Source organism: Botrytis sinoallii (genome assembly GCF_014898435.1).
Source record: "Botrytis sinoallii strain Bc 23 chromosome Unknown BSIN_003, whole genome shotgun sequence".
In the NCBI taxonomy this organism is placed as follows: domain Eukaryota; kingdom Fungi; phylum Ascomycota; class Leotiomycetes; order Helotiales; family Sclerotiniaceae; genus Botrytis; species Botrytis sinoallii.
In genome coordinates, this window is record NW_024066030.1 from 2,467,796 (window position 1) to 2,484,296 (window position 16,501).

Sequence of the window (16,501 nt, forward strand, 5' to 3'; positions counted from 1 at the left end):
AATGCTCGTTAGACCTTTGGAAAGTTGGGAAAATAAGGTTATTGTCCCGATACTAGAGGATATTAGAATATTGACGTCGAGAATGAAAATGTTGAGATTTAGAAGGAAAATCACGGAAAGTATTGTGACTGGTTTAGTTACTTCTAGGCTCTTGAGGAATTGTGGATTGGGTATGGAGGTTTGTATGCTGTGGGCACATTCAACTAGTTTCCAAGCTCTAGGTTGTGATGAACAAGTAGAATGGATCTCCCACTCATTAGTTCTGAGAAAGCTTAGGCTGTGCTTATAAATAGTAGATATTGTAGAAGCGAGGCTGTTGGGGAAAGAGGAGATTGAGGATGTGCCGGTGGGGGAGATAGAGTTGACTGGGGATAAGCAGTGTGAGAGGAAATGTATCGAGTTGTTTTCGCAGGTGCAGGGTAACAAATGGGATGCATCGAATGTGTAATTCTGAGAGACATGGTGGTAGAGAATGCGAGGGTAAAGATTGGAAAAACATCTCCTGAAAAGTTAGACGTGAAAAAGCGGTATATTCAGAGCTTTAAAGCATTGCAAGGTCCGTTTGTTCTCTGCGGGTGATCAAAGTTCTCGGAACTCATGACGCTATATTGTGGGAGGGATAATAGCATGGCTGTTTGATGGATACTTGGGAATGTTTACTATGAGCATGTTCACATTCTAGGCATGACGACGATTATCGAACGTGATATCTTTGATTTCCCAGACCGAAAAAGAAAAGCACTAGAATCCCTTCAGATATTTGTGATCCTCTGTGGTTTCCAGAACCTTGAATTTCATTCCCACAGTAATCGGCCCATCTGACCTAGGTACACCCAACATTCCAAAGCATGGCTTCCATTTAATACCTTCATCTACACGTCTATAGCTCACCAATGTATCCCATGGCTCGTGTTTATTCTTTTCCGCAGTTTCTGGGTTCACATTTGGAACTTGGCATCTTGCACAACGAGCCTGGATATCAATATCTAACCCATTTGAACCCATTGCAGTGGATAAAAGTCCCGATTCTGGCTTGTTGATTATTTTCACTCGCTTCCAATTATCTTCTGTCCATGCGGCGGGTGCGGTGTCATCGATGTTTTTCTCGTCTTTACCCCTCACAATGATGTTCGGACGAAATCTTTCAATTGTGATCTCATCCGCTCCTTTCTTCGCCAGTCTTTGATTTAACTCTTGAAGGGAAGCTTCATTTGCAATCAAAACTGGCATCACATCTGGGAAGTTTGTGCTTTCCTCTCTTCCCAAGATTTCTGGTGCTCCGTTACCCCGCAGGATTCTGGGCGTTGGTCCCTTGTATACCAGCTTGACATCTTTTTCAAAGAAATCGTTGAATATGCTGTTTATCTCATCCTTGTATACATATCCATCTGTTTTGTAATCCCAAATGTCCACTTGTGTCAAGCTTGTGTTATCTTTCAACCATTGTTCTGTAGGTCGCGCGGGGACCATGACCTTCTTATCTGTATTCCTAATACTGATGACCAGATATTCAGCATCTTCACTGCCAGATTCAGAGGGAGATTTGGCTGTGGCAAAAGCGGTATCAATCAAGGTCATAGAGGAGATGTCGCGGATTGTAATGAACTTATGGTCATCGCCGGAAACGAACATCCAGCGTCTGTCAAGGTCGAGGCCATGAGTGGTAAGGCGGGACGATTTAATTGAGATACCTCGACAAGACTTGATAGGATAAATGAGAAGGTCGGTGATTTCGCTAGTGGTGGAGGGAGATGAAAAAGGATTGAGATTGTAGAACATGGTGGGCAATATGGATATCGATCGAAATGCGAGGCTTGTATTGTGTTTTGAAGTTGCCGGTGCTATACTTTTTGTGAGAATTAGACTGGCTAGTAACAATTTAAGGTTTAGAAAGATGGCGATCTTATCTTGTGGCGGGGAAGGGAAGGGAGGGATAGGAATTTAGATTGCCATTAGTATGTATCTGAATGTTTGAATGTTTGAATGCCAATCTACCTTCTTAGGTATGTATCTATGTGAGAGACTACGCTTTAAAATGTTGGATATCAAGCAAAGAAGAATCAGGCTGTGAAGTAGGTAGGTAGTTATAACAAATTGATTGTAAAATCATAAATCCTCATCTATCTATCTCAATTGCCTACCGAGTAATTATCCATGTTTCCAAATGTCGACTTTTAAAATGCATACAATAAAAACGTGATCTCTTTGACCCATCGCTTACGTCATCGTTTGTTTGTCTTGGATTAATACCTTCCTGCCTACTGGTTGCTCTGCGCAACCATTCCAAACCCATCTCAAGCGCTCTTTCCCACAAATAAACATCAATTGCCAAGACCCCACCTACCTTATGCAAGAACAGGTACTTTAGAGCACTTTATTTTGGGGAATTCTATGCAATCGTGGAGCCAGGACGTTCACATTCAACGCTTCATATTCAATCGTTTCGAGCCCCGCCACTCTGCACTCGCACTTGTTCTTTTTAATACAACCTTCTGCGAGCTTTACGTTTTGTGATTGCTCCGTTCCTTCATTAGTCTGAAGTGCGTTGTCATTCTGCAGAGTTATTCGTCTTAACAACCAATCCGCGAGTAGAAGTCGAACAATGTCCAGCTTCATAACCAATCTTTTCCCCTCCGCACAAGCTGGGAAACATGATAATATCTTGCCAGTTCCCCCACCACCTTTGCATACTCGCTCTAGTCAAAATGAAAGTTTTGGTGATCGGCCCAGCACTCCTGTCAATAGAAGCAACTTCATAAATCCAGTCTCAACACCCCAAGGAAGTCCAAGCAAGAACCGCAATCCACCTGGAGCCAACGAATTGCCTACAGCTTTCGATTCTGCTATGAAGCTTACTCCTGCCAATTTGAGCAGTCCAACAAAGACTGGTCGCGTTCCGATTGGCAACCCATTAACTCCTGGAAAGGGAGCGAATGCCAACGCAGTCGATGAGTTCTTTGGCAATTCGACCGGTGATACTGATGAGAGTATCATCCAAAAATCATCAATCCCCTCAGGAAGCCCTGTACGACGACAAGGTAAAGAGAACAATACCCCTCAAACCGCAAGACAGACAGATTCTCCATCGCTCAATCCAGCAGCGATCGCTCGCGATTCTCCTTCCCTAAACCAAGCAGCGATTTCACGTCAGGAGCTCTATCAAACTCGAGAAATTCCACCACCACCGACTAGAAAATACAACACGCAACGTGGATTGACTGCAGAGGAATTGGAGATTTTGCACAAGCCAAATGTGAAACGCCTGGCCAATGTGACTCAGCTTGTGAGTATTTAGTTGTCGTTCTATAGCAGCACTACTAATTATAAGCAGACTTCCTTGATTACTATTATGACCTCTTGAGTTACGTCGGATCGCGTCAAAATCGACTCAATCATTTCAAGGCAGAATATCCCGCTCCCCCAGAAACTCCCGAAGAAGAATATATTCCAGTTTGGTCAAAATATGCTGGTAGAGAGCGTGCCAATTTGCGCAAACGTCGAGTTCGTCTACGCCAGGGCGATTTCCAAATTTTGACACAAGTTGGACAAGGTGGTTATGGACAAGTCTTCCTTGCTCAGAAGAAGGATACTAGGGAAGTCTGTGCCTTGAAGGTTATGAGCAAGAAACTATTGTTCAAGCTGGACGAGATTAGACATGTTCTCACAGAACGTGATATTTTGACCAATGCCAAAAGCGAATGGCTGGTTAGATTGCTCTACTCATTCCAGGATGAGAAGAGTATATATTTAGCTATGGTAGGACTTAGCTCCTTTTCATATGTGTGCACAAAGCTAACTATTTTTAGGAATATGTCCCAGGTGGAGATTTCCGAACTTTACTGAACAACACTGGTGTTCTTGCCAATAGGCATGCTCGATTCTACATTGCCGAAATGTTTTGTTGCGTGGATGCTTTGCATCAGCTCGGTTACATTCACAGAGATCTGAAACCCGAAAATTTCTTGATTGATTCGACGGGACATGTCAAACTCACGGATTTTGGACTTGCTGCAGGATTCCTTGCTCCAGGCAAGATTGAGTCCATGCGAGTGAAGCTTGAAAAGGTCGGAGAGACATATGTTCCATTTGGAAAGCCTATCGAAGAGCGTACTGTTGCGGAACGCCGAGAAGGTTACAGATCCTTGAGAAACAAAGACGTTAATTATGCCAAGTCGATTGTTGGATCACCTGATTACATGGCCCCTGAAGTGTTGAAAGGCGATGAGTATGACTTCACAGTGGATTATTGGAGCTTGGGGTGTATGCACTTTGAGGCTTTGACAGGATTTCCTCCATTTGCTGGCGCTACCGTCGATGAAACCTGGAAGAATTTGAAGCATTGGAGAGAAGTGTTGAAGAGACCAGTTTGGGAGGATCCAAATTACTTTATTAGTAATCGTACTTGGAACTTCATCACCAGGTAATTATAATCCTTGATACTAGACAAGCATTTGCTAACAGAAATAGCTGCATTACATCTAAGGTCAAGCGTTTCTCCACTATCTCAGAAGTCTATGGACATCAATACTTTGCCGAGGTTGACTGGAATACTCTTCGTTCGCAACGTGCTCCATTCGTACCAGAGCTGGACTCTGAAACTGATGCAGGCTACTTTGATGATTTCAGCAACGAAGCTGATATGGCTAAATACAAAGAAGTCCATGACAAGCAAACGGCTTTGGAGAATATGGCCGATCGAGAAGATGCTATGAGCAAGAGTTTGTTCGTCGGATTTACATTCAGACATCGTAAGCCAAACACAGACGATGATGGGAAGTCTAGCCCAAGAAAGGCCATTCCAACCGATGGCACTTTTGGCACTATGCTATAAGCACATTATGATCTTGATGATTTTCGACATTCAATTTATGACATAGGGAGATGAAAATGGTGGGCTGGAATGGAAAGGGGCAGGACTGGAAACACTGGAAGTGGCTATTATGGACGGAAGGATGGGATTGCGGAGTAGCGGTTATAACAAGGCATATCTGCGGCGTTGAGAGTCAGCATTGCTTGACTTTACACTGTAAAACTCTTCCTGGTGTCTCCGCGGTTCTCGCGGCATTTGCTTATCGCGCTCGTTTCTGGAGTTTTTTGTTTGTTACATGATAATGCATACAAGTGGGGGTTAATTATTGATTGTTAGCATGAACCTGACACAATGCACACGCGAATGCTGTAATAATACGTCGAATATAATATATCTCATAAAAGTTTCTCATGTTTCATTTTCGAGAGCAAGCACGCTCGACGGAAAGCGGGGTTGATATCGTCTTATTCTTATCAGACAAAATAAAAAATTGAGAGTACTCATTTGGTTGCTCTACTTGGCCCCTCAAGTGTCAATGTCTGTTGAGATGTACATTTTCCTTATTGGTGCTTTAAATCAGAGTCTTATTTGAGAATTCCATCTTGTTTCAAACATTATTATGCCATTTCATTCCATCATCACGGAAAGCAGGGCTCATGAGCTCAAGCGCGGACTTTCGGTACTCAAAGGGCGGCTCAGCCCGATCCATCGACCCGACAGTTCGGTACCACTCATGTTGGTTGGTGAACCGGCTAAATGGACTCGGCGATAGAACAAATTTTCAATCAAGTCTTCTGCAATAATGCGGCGCGGATGCAGAAATGCCTGGTGTTTAAATGGGGCAGGGTAAAATGGTTGGACGAGCGGGGTTCATTCGTACGACGTTACACACCTATTGTGTGTTTTGGGAGTAGGTTAGGCGATCGCGAGTAATTTTGTATGGGTTTTCGAACCGTTTGAATGGGTTTTATGCGTTGGCATGGGGGTTGGCGGTGTTGGAAAGGTTAAAAGAGGGGGAATGAAATGCAATCGCCGAGATTTTGCGAAGGAATGTTAATAAATAGAGGGGGCTATAAAGATGGGTGTTATTTCCATCATTCGTTTTGACTGATTTTTTTGCTTTTTCTAGTCCGCTCTGCTGCTTTCAATGCTGGTCTTCTAACGCAATATCGAGGCGTACTTGAGCGAGAAGAAAGCCTCCCTCATCTACCTCATTTCCGATTGTCTATGATCTAGCGGGGTAGATACACTCGGATTCAGCGTTATCTATTTTATCAATGTTACACCAACCGTTACAATAAGCTTATTTAACTGTTTGATTCTTCCGTTACATTGTACCGAAGCCACGCCTCTGTGTATGTTGTTTATATAACAGTTGTACGAATCTTATCAGATTGTTGGCTAAGCTTCCATGACGCCTTCTTCTCCTGTGCTTATCCCCGTCATTTTTTACCGAGTTGGTGGCGTTGATTAGAGTGGTGGAAGAAAAAGCTTGATTACTTCTTATATATCTTGTTTTTGTTGCTTCCTTGCTTGCTTGTCAATTGTCTAATTGATGAGTCGGAGAGGTTATATCCATGTCTTCTATTAGAAGTTCAACTTTTGGATTGCAAATATCTGGTATGTAAAAACTTCAATGTTGTGCAAGCGGTACTTGCTAATCGATGCATTGATTAGAAACAATGAGATGTGCCGGACAAGCAGCAAAAAGTCGGAGAGAGAAGAAATCCCAAAAGAGAAATAACATGGCGAAAATTCGATCGAGATTGGGGAGGGTGTTTGGGAGGGTGTGGGAATTTTGGCATGATTTCAAAAAGTGGAGAAGAGATGCTGAAGAAGCGAGTAAGTATTTTCTTTCTTATTGACAATCTGGTTCAGAGAACTGTTGTTAGTTGTTCAAACGTTGTGTGTATAACATCTTGGGCTGAAGCCTGATCATGAATGGGTGGCAGATGCAACTTTTTGATACGGAATTGAGATGGCCAACACAAGCTACCGTGAGAAGGTGGTTTTTTGGGTGTCATTAAGCTAATCCTTAATTCTTTAGGACAAAGACGAGCGGATAGATACGATAACCATATGGTGAATCCTGATGATATATGGTGATACTTGGACGAAAACTCATCTGCAGTCTAGAATGGCTTCACATGAGACGAGAAAGAGTTACGCACTGCACCATAGAACTCGAGGTGGCATGTGATGCCCTAAGCCCAACAGCCGGATCGACATTTATAGAGCATGGCCAGATCCTCATATTCTGATATTCTATGGCCTGGGTTGCGGCCCTCGTATGAGATACCTCGTCCATGCCATTGCTTGTTAGTATTCGAGAGACAGCAGGATTGTGTACCGTCGGTATCAGCACTTCTAAGACAAAGAGACAAACTTGTTTATTGAGAACCTTCTCAACGTGTAATGCTATTCCGGGGTACACGAGCAGGCCTGAGAACAAAGTATTGCCGCGTCAGAAGCCTTGCTATTACCAACTACGGAGTACTACCCTCTCCATACACTTGTCTGGAGAGAATTCGGCTATTGAGGTTCTCTAGATATCAAATCTGGAGAAGTACTGTTTGGTTTGGTTTGCAGATAAATCCGAGGGAAATGAGGAGGAAAATCGTTTTAAAGTTTAAGACAAAGCTTCTTGCATGCGGTTTTTGCAATGGAAAATGGAAATAGAATGGCTTGATTCGGTTAAATTGATAGATATGTATAACGTGGACAATATCAGTGGAGAAAGGGACCTGATCAATGTCAGCGAAAATCTTCTACGATCGTCTCGCTCTGATATGGCGACGGTGGGTGCATGGACTTATGAACGTTGAAGAGGTTTAGCTGAATGGTACATACTGATTACATAGCTAGTTTCTTGCACAATTTAAGAGTTTTAACAATGGCTCATTATAGACCGAACAATGTGATAAACTTTCTAGAAGGATCAAATCGAGCCCAAAGAGTTGCGTCAACCAAGGAGTAATATTCAACCTCCATGCAAATAAAAAAAAACTGGTACGGATGTAGCTCTCACGTGGTGGTATACAGTCGATCAAAGAATTTATCCATGCTTCAAGTTTACACACACAACGAAAGATCGCTTACAAAATTACCGAGATCTGAAGAGAAGAATATCTCGGGAAGAGCTGTATCTATTTACGTCATTATAATCTCAAAAACTGGAGACACTAGCGGCCCTATGTCTTAATAAACCCAGCTGAGAGAATTTACTCTTACTGCCGGCAGTAACTTATTGATGACACCTGCTATATTCGTCGAAGTGACTCCTCGTAGAACCAGTTATTAGAATTCTTAGGAGAGCATGTATCCTCCTCTCAGCTCCGTGAGTTCACGCGGCGCTGCTGAAAATTTTGTTCCGACCAGAATATTAATGGTGTATGGCGATTGCCGTGTCCATTCGAATTAGTGCTGACATTTCTGTTCTCACCGATCACCTTGCATGTGCTTTATCTTGCTAATCATGATATTGATTGCAATACACCAAATTCCTCGACGACAATGTTCATTCGAGCAACAATAACGGATGTATCGCCATCAGTCGACCTCAGCTGATGTGGTTAATGGCTTGCTTTATAATCGAAGTTCCCGGCATTATTCCTCGGGATGACTGGTCCACAGAATGCGCGAGGAGCTGCCCTATACTCACCGAAGAAGAAGTCTTATGATGCAAGCCATGACGTATGTTTGCATATATTAGGTTAAAGCTCAATCATAAGACAGTGGTGAAAACTGTTCCTATCAGAAACTAGAAGAATTCCAGACATTTTATAATCCACAAGCGAATTTGGTACTTGTATCGATATTTTGTGGTATATAACATTTGTCAAACAGATCGATGAACTCAACTGAGAAGGCTGAATTTACTGCCACATGGCGGTGAACGTTAACCGATTTCCCCACTATGTGCACGTCCCTACTACGTGCACGACTTTGAAAATATCAACATTATAACTTCAAACATCAATGATATACCTTTAAAGGCTTGTATAAAACTTGTATTAGATCATTTGAAAAGGATTCAAGCTCCTAAATATATCTAAACAACTAATTTCTTTAAAATTGATTGATCCACACTCTCCCGATAACATAGAAATAAAACCACCTCGAAAAAACAATTCCTTTCCGATACGAAACAAACACTTTCTAACAATCAGAAGAAGATTTTAGTTGATCAAATCAACAAGCTGATATAAAGATCTATCCCTTCTATAAGCTATATAATCAGAAACCTTACAGAAAAAATCCTAGACAAAGAGATAGGAAAGAATTAGACTAACAATTTTATCAAAAAGCATTCAACACATTTTAAAAGTTGATATCTTCATTACATTAATAATTTATATATAAAAATTAATAATATTACTATATTTGATTACTTTTATAATCTGATTTGAGCTATTTTCTATTGTTATTGATTTTTATTACTTAAAATACTTTTATTAATACCCCTCTTTTTTTAATTTAATTAATAAAAGTAATTATAAAATACAATATATAGTCAAGAGATATATACAATTGAAATGAGAAGGGCTTTATAATCAATATAAGGAGGATTATAAAGAGGATAATAAGTGCTAGCGCCTATAATAAAAGCAGAGTGACAAAAGCTAAGCAAGATGGATTAAGAGAGTTTATTACCCTATTAGCAGCTATATGTACTGATGGGATAGCTCTCTTTTCCGTTTTTATTTATAAAGGAGACTCAAAGGATCTACAAAATATATGGGTTTAGGATGTAAAAGAAAAGGATAAAGCCTATTTTAGAGTCTCAAGTAATAAATGATCATCGAATGCTTTTAGCCTATATTAGCTTATAAACATATTCAACCCTACTACTGTCAAGATACGGGTAAAGACTTATATTGTACCATAAGGGTAGAAAAGCTATGGAAGAGTGAAGCCCTACTTATAGGAAATAGGGCGCGCTAGTATACTGTGCCTGAAATATAAAGGTAATTATAGATTATATAGTTGGCGCTATAACAATACCCCCCACTCAAGGCGATCGGTTCATGATTGTAATACTAATTAACCTTTTAGAAAACAAAATAATACTAAAATACTCTAATTTCTATTATTGAATTAAAATGAACTTTTTTAAAAGTAATAATCAATTGCTAAAGCTTTTTAGATCTACTTTAGCCTCGATTCGGGAGTATGCTTGATGTAAATACTAGTAGGGGATTAGAAGTAATAGATCTTTTGAAGCCTATCCAAACAAACAATTCTAGCTTATTTAGATTTGCTAAATGGAAAGTGATAATCGTATCTTTCTAGCTATAAAGATTTTTAACAGATTACCAAGATACTGAATGATATTTCCATTTAATTTAATAATAAAATCCGTCCTTGTTATAATAATCAAATAGTTTATCGAATTCCCATTATTCAATTTCCTTATTCGTTTCATTATCTCTTTTTAGAATATAGTTTTGGTTTTAATGGGATTTGGCTTTATTGATTGCTTTTTGATTAGCTAATCCAAATGAGTGGTAGAGTAATCGAAATAATGAATTATAGAATATTGGAAAAATCTTAAAACTAATGAGAAATTGAAATAAACAGATTCGTTTATAAACTTTTAGAATCTTATAGAAGCTATTTCATTTATCATTATCTTTTTTTATTGAGCGATTGGTTTTTATATTCTTAATATTAATCTATACTTTGTTATCTTCTTTATATAGAAAGATATTAATACAAATCTTATTAGTATAATCTTTATATCTCTGAATGGATTAAGCAGCTAAAGCTTTCAATTTTATTAGAATAATATCAAATTAATCTGCAATCTCGTTAGTCTTTAGAAACTCGTATTTGCATTGATATAATAAATTTGGGAAAACAGATGAAAAGGGCTTAACGCCGAGGTATAAGTGAAAACTATAGTTAGTGAAGAATAAGAATATATCGATAATCTCTAAGGTAATATTATTAAATATAAACTCCATAAGTAGGAGCCAATCATATCAATCATTTTGATAGAAATTCATAAAAGCCCGAAGATATTATTCTATTATAACATTAATCCTCTTTGTTTATCCATTAGACTCAGAGTGGAATAAGGAAAATCATTTCAAAGTGATCGATAGATATTTGAATAAATGCTTTCAGAATTCTAATATAAATTATAAACCTTTATTGGATATTATATTATCAAATGTATTGTATAGACAATAGACTTTTTCAACAAACCAATCAGCAAGCTTTTCTGCGGATAGTCCTATAACCAGAATGAAATAATGTATTTTCGTTAGGCGGTAAACAATTATAACAATATATTGATGTTTTTTGCTATAGCGTTTACTGATTGATAATGATATAATATAATCAATGAAGATATCAGATTAGAGACAGAATAATACTAGTAGGGATTCTAGGAATCCGGATGTGGCAAAACGGGAGGCTTTGGTTTGGAAATAGAGTTGATAGGCTTATATATAAGTTTCGATTTCTCTTGATATATTAAGCTATTAGTATATACAGAAGACAAAATCAATAGTTTTAATTCAACCAGAATGTTCTGCTGGACTAATAGAATGTATTCAATATATAATCTAAATGTAAAGTTCAGTAAAAGGGGAAACAAAAAGATGGTTGTAATAGAAAATTTTATTATTAATTAATCTACAATCTTAAAGAATGATTTAAAGGTCTTTTCGGATTGATAGCAGCTAATAATAAGTAATTGGGTTTTGAAGTGTTTTATATATAATAATAACCAATTCGAATAATTCGTATACTTTATTAATAAGATTATCGATCAGCTTCTCAATATCAGGGATAATCATACCTATAAGCGCCACGATGAGATCAATATTGTTATTTGTTTGTTGAATAAGATTTTTGAATATAGTGATATCGAATATTCTTTTTGGAAGGACTGTTTGTAAATGATTTTTGATTTGATTATTATTAGGGTTAGTGTGTATAAGGCAATCTTTTGTTTTTTTATTTAATATATCGAAACGAATTATTTTAAGACCTGGTTTATATATAATATAAAAATTGAAACTAGTCAGGAATTCAGTTTATTTAATTTGTTTTTGATTCAATATCTTTATTGATATGAAGTATTCTAGATTCTTATAATTAGTAATGATTTTGAACAGCTTTTGAATTCTATATAGTTTAGGTCTCCATTCTTTTAAGGATTTGATGATAGTTAGTAGTTTCTTATTATAAATCTTGTAATTGTATTTGGTAGTATTGTGTTTTGAGGAGAAATATACAATCAGATATAGTCAGCCTTTATCGTTATATTGAGAGAGTACTTCGCCCGCAGCCTAGTTGAAAGTATCTGTCTCGATAACTATATGGCGGTAGTAATCAAATATTGTAAGGATTGAAATGGAGGTAAAGGTATACTTTAGGTTTTCAAAAGTATTCTTTTAATTAATAGTTTAATTTTATATATTCTCTTTTTTCAATAAACAATTTAAAGATTCCATAATTTTAGAAAAGTTATGAATAAAGTATTGATAGAAGTTGGTAAACTCTAAAAAGTGTTAAAGGTCTTTTAGCTTAGTTAACAATTTCTATTTGAGGATAGTCTTAATCTTGTTAGGGTTCATCTCGATATCACTAGGAGTAATGATTAGGCCGAGATACTTCATTCTCCTCATTTCGAATTCGTATTTGTCAATATCAATTTGTAATTCAGTATTAATAAATCTTTGAATAACTTCGCGAACTTGTTTTCAATAATTTATAACATTCTCAGAGTAAATCAAAATATTATTTAGGTATATTGTATAATTCTTATTTAGGAGATTAAAAAGAATATAATTGATATAGTTCTGAAATAAGGTAGAAGTATTGTAAAGGCTAAAAAATATTATTAGGGATTTGAATAAGCCAAAACAAATTGTAAAAGCGATCTTCTATTTGTGACCTTCCGCGATTTATAGTTTATTGAATATAGCGATAATATTCAATTTAGTATAAACTTTAGTATAGTATAAGGCATTGAGGGTTTCTTTAATTAATAGCAATGGATAATGGTTTTTAATAATAATATTGTTTAATCCATAATAGTTCTGGCAAATTCGAATGTTCTTTCTAGGTTTTGTAGCTAGAAGGAATAGGATAGCTAATCGGAAACGGGATTTGCAGATAAATTCTTTATTTAGATTATTATCGAGCTATTTACAAACAACTTGAAGCTTAATTGGGGATATTAAGTAATCTTTGTTGTACAGGGGCTCTTTGTTTAGTATAATCTTGATCTTATGATTTTAAGAGTATTATAATAGGAATTTATTAACAAGGGAGGATAAAAATCTAGTAAACAGATTACAAAGCCAGAATAGTAGTTTGCTCTAAATCTTTATTATAGATAATACGGATTAGTGTCAAGGTACGGATAAAGACTTATATTGTACCATAAGAATAGAAGAACTATGGAAAAGTGAAGCTGTCACGGCGCCAACTACATGATCTGTAGTTGCCTTCGTGCCTCAGGCACAGCATACTAGCGCGCCCTACTTCCTATAAGTAGGGCTTCACTCTTCCATAGCTTTTCTATCTTTATAATACAATATAAGTCTTTACCTGTACCTTGACAGTTTGTATTATCTTCAAATAAGCTATTACAGCTTTATTTCTTATTTTATTTCCAAAGCTCTATTAACATTTTGTTCCGATCGCGCCGATCGCATTTACTATTGATTTATTGTATACCTTGTTGCTGATATTTTGAACCTCAAAAAGTGCTGAAGATGGATGAACAAGTATCTGCATTAGAAGCGCCTACATCTGGTTTACCTCTGCAGTTCCTTTTCTTGAATCACGTTCTCAACTCTGCCGAAGTTGATATCTCTCCCTTTACAGATCTATTCAATGATCCAAACACTATATACTTCGCTACTGCTCAAACTGTATTTGAATCAATCGAATCGATTGCAGGCTCATTATAAGCCTAAGCTGTTGCTGCTTAGGCTCAAATCACCGATGCTCAATCAAAGATTGTTGAATTGAAAGACACAATTGAGACATTGAAGATTGCTGTTTGCAATAATTCACAAGCTTCATCTTGTTGCAAGTATCTCACTACCCCCGAAAAATTCAATGGTAATAAGCAAGATATCGCAAAGCGCCAAGATCAATACACGATTTTTCGTAATATAATCAATCATTGCTTGATTGTAGATTACAAAAATAAATTAGAATTTCAGAAAATCATATTTCTTGCTAATCTACTTTCTGGCTCTACTTATATGAATAATCAGATATATTTTGATACAATTACAGACAACACATATGATTCCGACCTTTGGCCTTTTGGATAGTATATTATAGTAGGTATCTAGTGTGAATTAAACAAATAATATCAGACTCTAGATCTCTTATACAAAGTTTTCATGAATTATGATAAATATAAAATGAAGAAAACCCCATTTGGTAACTTTATTATCGAATTCAAGTAGCTTGCTATCAAATATAAGAAGATTACTGAATAATAAATTGCTGATCTTAAACTCAAAATCTCATAAAAACTAATTGATACTTTAGTTAACTACTCCAATAAACCTTCTGCTATCGATATCAATATATAGATAGTCTAATAGCAAGGTATTTACAATGATTTAGAAGAGAAGATTCATCTTGACAATCAATATAAAAACCAAGATACCAATTTCAGTGATCAGAAAAAACCCAATGAAAAGAAGCCTGCTATTGCTATTGTAATACCTATACCTGATTTCTCTGGAAATCTTATACAACTAGATACTGCTTGTTAAGGCTAGCAACCCTTATTATGTTATAATAGAGAACAATATCTAGATCTTGGCTTTTGTTTTATTGCAAAAAGCCCGGTTTATATCAAATTCAATTGTAAAGAAAAGCGATATAACAATACAAAATATAATATCAACTCAGGAACTATACAATACCCCGATTGTCCTTCTACTATAAACTAACACGTTCCGAATATTCATCGTTTTTCTGTTACTAATTACTATCACAATCCTGAACCCTATTGCAATGCTTATAGCCCTACTTACCAAAATACATTCCCGTCTACTAATCGTTTCTCGACTGCCGCAGTACTATTTCGATACACCTCTCTAGTTTCTACTGATAGCAGAGATTTGAGCGGATTTGTTAAAGGCTTTATACATTTGGATAATAACGGAAATTCAATTCTCTAGTTAAGTATATTAAAAGACTAACTTCAATTCATAATCACAAATTGAGATTCGTTATGGAAAGTTTGTCTTTGTAGATTAAAAAATCGATTATATCTAAGGATCCTTTATATCTTAGAATAATGAATAACAAATCTCTTAAAATCTCAATGGAAATTTTCCTTGTACCTAACGTGATTATCTCACTCATTAACTTAATAGATAGTAAAGCCACAGAATATGAGTTTATAAATAGAACCTTTATATTCAAGCTTGATATCCCTATACATCCCCTCCCTACTACCCACAACCTATTACTTACAGACAAAAGGACTTCTAATATCCTATCTCAATATATACTATTAGATTTACGAATTAACAATTATAAAGAAATTGGCTTATTCTATATTACCAATCTTTCTGATATAGACCCTATAATCCTCGGTCTTCTATAACTTCAGTACTATAACCCTACCATTAATTGGGCAACAATGATTCTTAAGTTCACATTCATATATTGCTCCAGATATTACTGCTTAGTTAACTTTACTACAACTATTATCCCCAATCATAACGATATACCAACCCCAGCAGATATAACACTCAATTCAATACTATATACACCTATTAGGAAATCTATTTTGAAATCTACTTCGAAGAAATCTACCTCAACCCCATATTATACCTTTACCGAAGAAATCATTAACAAAAATCTTTAGACTTCCTCTTTTTTATCTCAAGACTAATCGATACTTTTGAAATACAATCCTTCGACTCTAATTATAAAAAAGAATACTGATAAAAACCTCTATAATATAAATCCTACTAATCCAATACCACCCAATTCAAACTATTATTATACTTATTGAATCAACAAAAAAACAGAGATTCGTATTAAGATGATATCAAATCAGCTAATCCTGAAACCAACTCTAATACAAATCATTACAGATTCTAGGATACACAAAAGACCATCACAAAACCAAAACGTTTTATCCCTATTGAACCCCTTATTACTATAAAAGCCCTTTGAGGAACCAACTGATGCCTTACGAAATATCCGATAGAAAATGAACGATATAAAGTTCCTTACAGTTAATAGCTTTATTCAATTCTATAAAGATTAAAAAGCTTATATCACAAAAGTAACCTGAGATGAATTAGATAGAGCTTGTGAGTTATACTATATAGTAACAAACGATTCTATTTAACTATATTGCAGTATTATGGAAAGCGATATCAAGAAGTTTATGGAAAAGACCGACCGACCCATACTATCTACAACAGAGATTCAGAGCAAGCTACTATTCTGGCTTTGTAATTTGTTCGCTAGGTTCTTACCTTTTCTTATCAATAAGCTCTTACCACAACGCTTTTGGAATCACAAGATCGAGATTATATCAGACAAAGAGCTTTTGTACAACAAAGGTCGTTTAATATCTTTAGTTGAGCTTTAAGTTATTTACAAATAACTCAATAATAATCTAAATAAAGAATTCATTCGCAAATCCTGTTCCCGATTAGCCATCCCACTCCTCCTAGTTGT

The 16,501-nt window shown here is 36.4% G+C and overlaps 3 protein-coding genes across 3 annotated transcripts; 2 read left to right on the top strand and 1 right to left on the bottom strand.

The window, feature by feature from the left end:
• Positions 1-741: 741 nt before the first annotated feature.
• On the bottom strand, positions 742-1,779 carry EAF02_002410 (uncharacterized protein; the record flags this gene model as incomplete). The annotated part of the gene is made up of 1 exon (XM_038898458.1): positions 742-1,779. The coding sequence occupies one exon, from the start codon at positions 1,777-1,779 to the stop codon at positions 742-744; it is 1,038 nt and encodes a 345-aa protein (XP_038762150.1).
• An 823-nt stretch (positions 1,780-2,602) lies between these two features.
• Positions 2,603-5,322, top strand: EAF02_002411 (uncharacterized protein; the record flags this gene model as incomplete). The annotated part of the gene is made up of 4 exons (XM_038898459.1): positions 2,603-3,287; positions 3,332-3,756; positions 3,807-4,420; positions 4,468-5,322. 4 exons carry the CDS (start codon positions 2,603-2,605, stop codon positions 4,829-4,831), a joined length of 2,088 nt encoding a protein of 695 aa, XP_038762151.1. The 3' UTR covers positions 4,832-5,322.
• A 127-nt stretch (positions 5,323-5,449) lies between these two features.
• EAF02_002412 (uncharacterized protein) lies at positions 5,450-7,688 on the top strand. Its single transcript, XM_038898460.1, has 3 exons — positions 5,450-6,430; positions 6,488-6,652; positions 6,858-7,688. Exons 1-3 carry the CDS (start codon positions 6,388-6,390, stop codon positions 6,914-6,916), a joined length of 267 nt encoding a protein of 88 aa, XP_038762152.1. The 5' UTR covers positions 5,450-6,387; the 3' UTR covers positions 6,917-7,688.
• The last annotated feature ends 8,813 nt before the right edge of the window (positions 7,689-16,501 follow it).